Below are 8437 nucleotides of genomic sequence, written 5' to 3'. Positions count from 1 at the left end.
TAGACATTGCATTTTAAGAAAATTTATTCAAAAATGTGAAACAATATGGAGCACACAATAATTCTACACGTACAAATAATAAATAATATAAGATCAAGATAGTTCTGCCAAAGAGTAAAATGTATTCTAAGATTACAAAACTATCATAATTCACTTTGCAAATAATGTAAACATCAATTTATTTTTTTAATAATTTTTATTTGGAATGGTTACCAAACAATTGAATGACATCATTTTGGCGCTGGTATCGTTTTAGGAGAATAATTTAAGTGTAAGTAACACACTTAAAAGAGGATTTTAGGTTCATAGTGCTTTTGAAATACAGTTTTCTTCAGTCACGTGATATTATTGTTATTATTATTGCCTTATAATTCCTGAAACACTCCAACGAGATATCCAGAATAAAGCTGTAATATCTTTTTTATTTACAATATTTTACGTTGGCTTTTAAGAAAATTTACGTCAAAAATCTATTCTAATGTTGTTATAAAACATAATATATATATTTTAAATTTATTATAAAATTTTAGATTAAAAAAAATACACCATAATCAACACTAAATACGATATAGTGTATCTTCCCTAATTGGTGTTTGCTCATTGGTTGATCAGCACGAAATCGTGGCCGTAGATCGAACAACTGACAGATGTGCGGCTTATGCAACAGAAACGTGCCGGAAGCCAGTTTACCTGAGGTAAGAGTGGAAGAATGAAAACGTCATATGGGAGAAGTAAAAAAGGCAAAGGGAGCCAACAGGAGATAGGGGATACTTTCCTGAGAGCCGCGGTGCTTTTTCACCTTTGATTCGCGACTTCGTTCATGCTCGCGTTTCCATGAGCTTTGTTTGTTATCAGGGTTTCAGCTTCTACTTCATCGTCTGCGACTGCGATTTGCGTCGCAACATACCTCATCGCATCGCAGATTGACCTTGCTTGATATTTGGTGTGTACCACATCGGAGGATTACTGGATCTCTACGTTCTGATTTGGAGGAAACGGTGCGCCGGACGATTGATTGTTTCTGTTTGGAGAGTGAGTTGAAGTCTTGCGATTCCGCCATGGCGACTCCCGCAGCTGAACATGCTGGGGAATCGTCGGATCCGTAATGATCTCTTGCACCTGGATTGCCTCTGTTGTGTGCAGGAGTGAGTTTTTTTGTGGGAGGTTTGGATGCGGTGGTCGTGTTTGAGCTAGGGTTTGAATCGCATCCTGAATTCGATGTGGTTGGGTGAAGGATTTGAAATTGACGTGCTGTGTCGAGTGTTTTGTTCGCAGGAACCCGTTGTGGTATAGTAATTGAATCGGTGATTATCGCGCAGTCAGCTTAGGCTTCCTGGCCAATTGGCCGTATCCGATTTCGCGGTGCTATCTTTCAATGATGTGCCTCGAAGTATGTTAGATTAGGGTATTAGCAGGCAAATTCTAATTCGATTTTTGATCGGTGGTTGTGCACAAGCCCAGAATATTGTGTTTTTGGAAGTGCGAAGGTTTGTGGGTTGCAGAATTAATTGCAGAATCCTCCACAGTGCCCTAGGTGCTAAAACTTAGTGTCGGGAGAGTACTCGATGTCTGGCATGGCCTGGAGCCCTATCTTGATTACACGTTTTAGAACAGTTGGGGTTGTGATTTGATTGCGTTGCAAAGCTTGAGCTTCGTGATTGCTGATGCATGTTGAGCATAAGGATGGTCCTTCAGATTGCTATGGGCAACATTCTATGTTGATCTCGGGTTTGCTGTGTCTTCATCCATATTCGTGTTTAAGGTTTACCTTTTCGTTTGTTGATGTCAATTGTGCACTGTCCGCACCGACCACCACCATTGATGATGCCTTTGTAGTAGAGTAAGTAGGTTAACTGTGCTACACTTGCAGTAAGCATATCAAGTGGTGAAATTTGGCTATCAAGTGGTTTCTTGCTAGTACTAATTCTTCTTACTCAAAGATGACGCTATAGTCTTGAAGGCTGAGGTACTATCAGTTGTGTAGTATGAAGCAGATGCTGTTGCCGACGGTGTTTTGGAGGATTGATTCAGAAATTTGTATATATATATATATATATATTCAGAAATTTATATATATATATATATATAAGGCTTAATGGAGCTGTAGCACCTTGTGGATCTTTTATGTTCTGGTCTTAGGTGGACTTATTGTTTGTGCTCACCGATCATTTTACGTTTTTGTTGATGCAGCAAGCCAGCTTCTAAAAAGGACTTTTCCACTGCTATTTTGGAGCGTAAAAAGGCTCCGAACCGCCTGATTGTTGATGAGGCTGTAAATGATGATAATTCTGTTGTAGCTTTAAACATGGAGATCATGGAAAAGCTTCAGCTTTTTCGTGGAGATACTGTGCTGATCAAGGTTTATCTTATTATCCTTCATGTGAATTGTCCGCTTGTAACCTTAACATTCACCTCAAAAACTATGTTCGTTAGATTGTATTAATTGAGCTTGTGGATGTTTTTAAACCAACAGAGTGCTATATTTTTTTATATCTAATTTTATCAGAATTTATTGTGTTTTGCAGGGCAAGAAACGCAAAGATACTGTGTGCATCGTCTTAGCAGACGATACCTGTGACGAGCCTAAGATTCGGATGAATAAGGTGGTGAGGGCCAATCTACGAGTACGCCTTGGAGATGTGGTTTCAGTTCATCAATGTGCAGATGTCAAATATGGCAAGCGAATTCATGTTCTTCCGTTTGATGACTCGATCGAGGGTGTGACTGGAAACCTATTTGATGCCTATCTGAAGCGTAAGTTCCAATTCATTTTTATTATTGATTGCTGTTCTTTTGTTTTGTTCTTTAAGTCAAATATTATATTGGGTGCAATATCGCTGCATTGAACCGAATTTTCATTCGATTATGAAGTGCTTACCAAGGATTTGTATGTTGGAGAGCAGCCTACTTTTTGGAGGCTTACAGGCCAGTTCGCAAAGGCGATTTGTTTCTGGTACGAGGAGGCATGAGAAGCGTGGAGTTTAAGGTTGTGGAAACAGATCCTGCAGAGTACTGCATCGTTGCTCCTGATACAGAGATCTTTTGCGAAGGCGAGCCTTTGAGGTCAGCTAGTTTCGGAATCTTAATTATTTAAATTCGAATTTACATGGAGTATTTGCACGGAACGTTGGTCTAAGCTTTCTTTTGAGTGGTTTCTTGTCTGAGAGCATTAAATGTCTATCAAAACATTCTGATTTTTTTAGATTAGCAAGATTGCTTATTGTCGGCACTTCTTGACAATTACGATGATTTTTATTTTTTTTCTATTCCTTGTATTCAGGCGTGAGGATGAGGAAAGATTGGATGAGGTTGGTTATGACGATGTGGGTGGAGTCCGCAAGCAGATGGCCCAGATTCGTGAACTTGTAGAGTTGCCTCTGCGTCATCCTCAGCTTTTCAAGTCCATTGGAGTAAAGCCTCCTAAGGGCATCCTTTTGTTTGGTCCTCCTGGTTCGGGAAAGACATTGATTGCTAGAGCTGTGGCCAATGAAACTGGGGCATTTTTTTTCCTCATCAATGGTCCTGAAATCATGTCAAAGTTGGCTGGTGAGAGCGAGAGTAATTTGAGGAAGGCTTTTGAGGAGGCAGAGAAGAATGCGCCATCAATCATTTTCATTGATGAGATTGATTCTATTGCACCCAAGAGGGAGAAAACCCAAGGCGAAGTAGAAAGGCGAATAGTATCTCAGTTGTTAACTCTCATGGACGGGTTGAAATCTCGTGCTCATGTCATTGTTATGGGAGCTACCAACCGGCCGAATAGTATTGATCCAGCACTACGCCGTTTTGGTCGGTTCGATCGTGAAATTGACATCGGGGTCCCTGATGAAGTTGGCCGGCTTGAAGTCGTTCGTATTCACACTAAGAATATGAAGCTTGCTGAGGATGTTGATCTGGAGAAAATAGCTCATGATACTCATGGGTTTGTTGGTGCTGATTTGGCGGCATTATGCACAGAAGCAGCGCTGCAATGCATTCGGGAGAAGATGGATGTAATAGACCTGGAAGACGAAACAATCGATGCCGAAGTGCTTAACTCTATGGCTGTAACGAATGAGCATTTCCAGACTGCACTGGGTATCAGCAATCCGTCTGCCCTTCGGGAGACAGTGGTTGAGGTGCCGAATACTACCTGGGAGGACATTGGGGGTCTGGAGAATGTCAAGCGGGAGCTTCAGGAGGTATTCTATATGTTTTGGTTTTTGACGTGAAAGCTTATCTAAAACTCGGAACGCACAGCTTCGAGTTCGATTTTGAGCTATAGATTGGACAATTCAGTACTCATTAGTTCCTTCATTTCTTACTGTTACAATGTCTTCCGAATTATGCTTCTTTACTTTTTATTATATGATGCTATTGAAATTTTTGGATGCGTCAGTTCTTCTAATTGTTTTTATGCATTCCCTTGGCAGACTGTGCAATATCCAGTGGAGCATCCTGAAAAGTTTGAGAAATTTGGAATGTCGCCTTCTAAGGGTGTGTTGTTCTATGGTCCGCCTGGATGTGGAAAGACGCTCCTCGCCAAGGCAATCGCCAATGAGTGCCAGGCCAATTTTATTAGTGTGAAGGGACCTGAGCTTTTGACCATGTGGTTTGGCGAGAGCGAAGCGAACGTACGAGATGTATTTGACAAGGCTCGCCAGTCAGCTCCTTGTGTCCTCTTTTTTGATGAGCTAGATTCTATCGCCAATCAGGTAAGACTGGAAGGAAATATTTTTGCAGCACTTTAATATCTTGTCAAGCAGAATAAAATCTACTGGATCACACAGTTTTAATATTTGTGTCGCGTGTAGCTTATGTTTGCCATGCACGCCTTGCTGGTAGGAAATATGAGTATTCCTTCTTTGTCATAAGTTCTGACCATTTCTTCCGTGATTGCTTGTGCAGCGTGGCAGTAGTCAAGGCGATGGTGGTGGCGCTGCTGATCGCGTCTTGAACCAGTTGCTTACAGAGATGGATGGTATGAACGCGAAAAAGACGGTGTTCATCATTGGTGCAACCAATAGGCCTGATATTATAGACTCTGCACTACTTAGGCCTGGACGTTTGGATCAGCTCATTTATATTCCTCTACCAGATGAAGCTTCTCGCTTGAGAATTTTCCAAGCAGCTTTAAGGAAGAGTCCTTTGGCCAAGGAGGTGGATTTGGAAGCCCTGGCCAGGTACACACAAGGTTTCAGTGGTGCGGATATCACTGAAATCTGTCAGCGCGCTTGCAAGTACGCCATTCGTGAAAACATTGAGAAGGTAAGTTTTTGCTTCCACTTCATGTCCCTTCATTCATACAACTCTTTGGTCGAAGTTTTATTTTGCATCCCACTTACGGCAATTATATACTATGTGTATTAATTTATCTTGGGACTAATGCGTTCTATATGTGAGTATACTTTTCTACACCAAGAGCATTTGCAGTTTTATTGAACGGAAAACCAGCAGAATGTTGATACTCGGTGTCTCAACCACCATGCTTTCTTATTGTAGGATATTGAGAGGGAAAAGAGAATGGCAGAGAATCCCGAAGCTATGGAAGAAGACGAGGTAGAAGAAGTTGCGCAGATCAAGGCATCCCACTTTGAAGAAGCAATGAAATATGCTCGCCGAAGTGTAAGTGATGCTGACATCCGCAAGTACCAAGCGTTTGCTCAGACTCTGCAGCAGTCGCGTGGATTCGGATCGGAGTTTCGATTCCCAGATCGTGCAGTTGGTGCAGGAGCACCAAGCGCTGCCGACACTACTCCGGGATTTGGTGTAGCAGCTGCAGCTGATGATGATGATTTGTATAGCTAGATCTGTGAATGAATTGAGCTGCTTCCAGACAGTTTTCATGTTCAGTTGGTACAAATTTTGCACAGATTCCACTCGCCTCCAATGCGAAATGAGAATTTTTATCACTTTGTTCCAATCTTGGTAATTTGTTATTAATTTGTTAAAATTTGTAAACGATCTGTATTCATCGAAGACCACAAAATAGAACACCTTTATTTCATCTTTAAGAGCTGGATAATGTCGACGAATGACATTGTCAGAAGTCAAAAGCACAGAAGTTGGAAAATGTTGACTAGAAAAATAATGAAGAAAGAGATTGGAGAACGCATATATTGGACGCTTAGTTGCCATGTAGAACACAGGCAGTGTTGAAACGCACAAAGATTAACCTCAATGATTGATTCGTGCACCTTAGTAGTATTGGGTGATAAAATAATAACGGCTTAAATCATTAACAAAAATTTGCAGTTAGAGAACTACAATTGGAACTGCAATCTTCTCGTGCATGTTGCCATCTGCAAATCCCGTAACAGTGTAACGAATGGTAAGAGGAAAATGATTGTGTCTCGCAGGTGTGGAGGTCTACAGGAACCTGGCAGCTGGTAACACCTTTCACCGATAAAGTTTGGATCCAAAAATAGCTTAACGTTTAAATTACACGTACAAGCCAAAGTGCTCATTCTGTTATGATCTTCAACATGAGAAACCTGAATTACATTTCAGTTTCAGCTCGTTAAGATACAGCCCCTATAGCTCTACAAAAAGTAGCCAGAGTACTTCCAGCTTCCATATTCATAACACCTACAAACCTAAAAGTACCTCATCGATGGACACCTGTGATACAGTTGATCAGATAAGCTGCGCTTTCTTGAGATCTGATGCTATACTTCTCTTCTCATCTCCTTCTACGTACAGAACCTTGTCAATGATGCCGTAATCAACAGCTCCATCCGGCTTGAAGTATTTCGGCCGCCTGATATCACCTGTTATCTTCTCAGGAGGTTGTCCTGTGTGTCTTGAGAGCAACTTCACGAACTCTTCCTTCACGTTACGAACTTCCTTCCGAGCAATGTCAATATCGGTTGCTTGACCCCGGAACTGAGCTATCGGCTGCTTGAGCATGATCGTTGCAGAAGGCAAACAAGCCCGGTTTCCTTTGGAGCCTGCCGCCAGCAAAAGAGCCGCTTCACCCCAAGCATTACCCACACACAACGTAAAGATGGGAGGCTTCATGTAGCGCATGGTGTCGTAGATGGCGAATGCTTCAGTTTCATATCCCAGCTTCTCACCATCTTTGGTGGTACCTGTAGAGTTGATATACATGTAAATAGATTCCTCAGGATCATCGTATTGCAAGTAAAGCAACTCCGCCATGAAAAGTTCTGTGAAGGCAGGGACGAGTGACATTGCTAAGAAGACAATCCGGTTCTTGAACAAATATGACGGCAAATCTGGAGGTGGCTGTTGCCGAGCGTCTCCCCGCTGAAATGGAATGACCATGGTCACAACGCCGCTGCGACCACAACTCTGTGTCCTCTTCAATGACCTCCAAGCTGAAAACATTCCCTCACCGGCTATGAAGCTCTGCATACTGCTGTGCACGAAGGGGCACGAGAACTCGTTGTAGAGACGTTGCGACGAGGGCGTCTTTCTACAAGCCCTTGACATTAGCATGTAGCCATCACTCCTCCTCGTGGACACAGAACAAACTTTACGTATCAATGATAGAGATGAAGACGACGGTGCAGGATGCCATAAGTCAGCTCTTGAACGTGCTGCGGGTGGCACTGCTAACCCCGCTTTAATGACCTCCAGGGCAGCCATCGCACCCTCCTCTCTTCCCCTACGAAAATTTAATCCCTATTCAAGCAACGAAACAATGCCCTTACCTACACAAACCTCTGCAGCATCGATACAGTTACCGATTAAATCCCAAATTCAACAATTTTCATTTCCAAACTTCTATCTCTTCATCAAGAGGGAAAATGAATAAAGTATAGTGAAGTGACTCTTACAACGGCTTCACAATCTAGGGACGGAGTTGCAAACAGTCAGACCTGAATTATACTCTGAATATTATGAAACCAACTAAAATAACACATCTCTGTTGAACGCAAAATGCGTTGACAGAACGACAAAATCCAGAAAACTCGAATGCAGCAATTCCACCAAAAAAAGACAAAAAAGAAAAAAACGAGTACACAACCTACGCTCTTCCAAATGAGCTCTCAATCGAAGAAAAACTAATGAAATCCAAAATTTTAAACAGACTTGCAGTGTTGCACGGCCGATGTCTAACCTAACCCAGAATCCAAGCTGAGAGGTAAACCCCCAAATGCGACCTTGCCTTGCAGAGAGCGGGGTCCAATTGACAACTTCTGAAAAAAGATGTAGAATGTGGAGGTCGAGAAAACTGAGAAAATTGAGAAGTGGGTAGTGTGGCAATTCATCACCCCAGGCCCCGCGACGTCGAAGACGACAAAGGCAATCCTCTCTCTATTTCCAAAGTGTTTCTCGCGGGCAGACCGTAGGCAGACCGTGGGCAGCCCGGAACAGAATAAAAGTCCAAGGCTACGCCAAACAGTATAGCGGGTCCAAGTTTAAAAGAGTTCATACAAATATTGAGGTAAAGCTGAATTCCTTGACTACTGGGAACGTTTGATTGGAGTAT

At 42.2% G+C, this 8437-nt stretch overlaps 2 protein-coding genes across 2 annotated transcripts; one reads left to right on the top strand and one right to left on the bottom strand.

Moving 5' to 3' along the window:
• Positions 1 to 856: 856 nt before the first annotated feature.
• On the top strand, positions 857 to 5902 carry LOC112281230 (cell division control protein 48 homolog A). Its single transcript, XM_024517512.3, has 8 exons — positions 857 to 1102; positions 2191 to 2359; positions 2526 to 2754; positions 2904 to 3063; positions 3281 to 4181; positions 4413 to 4694; positions 4888 to 5247; positions 5482 to 5902. Exons 1-8 carry the CDS (start codon positions 1059 to 1061, stop codon positions 5785 to 5787), a joined length of 2451 nt encoding a protein of 816 aa, XP_024373280.1. The 5' UTR covers positions 857 to 1058; the 3' UTR covers positions 5788 to 5902.
• A 488-nt stretch (positions 5903 to 6390) lies between these two features.
• LOC112281231 (ATP-dependent Clp protease proteolytic subunit-related protein 4, chloroplastic) lies at positions 6391 to 8206 on the bottom strand. Its single transcript, XM_024517513.3, has 2 exons — positions 8066 to 8206; positions 6391 to 7667 (listed from the first exon to the last, which is right to left on the bottom strand). Exon 2 carries the CDS (start codon positions 7588 to 7590, stop codon positions 6616 to 6618), a length of 975 nt encoding a protein of 324 aa, XP_024373281.1. The 5' UTR covers positions 7591 to 7667; positions 8066 to 8206; the 3' UTR covers positions 6391 to 6615.
• Positions 8207 to 8437: the final 231 nt, after the last annotated feature.

This window comes from Physcomitrium patens, chromosome 4 (assembly GCF_059467195.1).
Source record: "Physcomitrium patens ecotype Gransden chromosome 4, ASM5946719v1, whole genome shotgun sequence".
Classification (NCBI taxonomy): domain Eukaryota; kingdom Viridiplantae; phylum Streptophyta; class Bryopsida; order Funariales; family Funariaceae; genus Physcomitrium; species Physcomitrium patens.
Note: the sequence above shows the minus strand (reverse complement) of the source record. Positions and strands in the feature narration are given on the sequence as shown.

Bases quoted from the DNA above. Each gene is read 5' to 3' on its own strand.
- LOC112281230 (XM_024517512.3), top strand. From the start codon at position 1,059: ATGGCGACTCCCGCAGCTGAACATGCTGGGGAATCGTCGGATCC. The intron at 2,755-2,903 runs GTAAGTTCCAAT...GTTGGAGAGCAG, and splicing joins ATTTGATGCCTATCTGAAGC to CCTACTTTTTGGAGGCTTAC. The intron at 5,248-5,481 runs GTAAGTTTTTGC...TTCTTATTGTAG, and splicing joins TTCGTGAAAACATTGAGAAG to GATATTGAGAGGGAAAAGAG.
- LOC112281231 (XM_024517513.3), bottom strand. From the start codon at position 7,590: ATGGCTGCCCTGGAGGTCATTAAAGCGGGGTTAGCAGTGCCACCCGCA.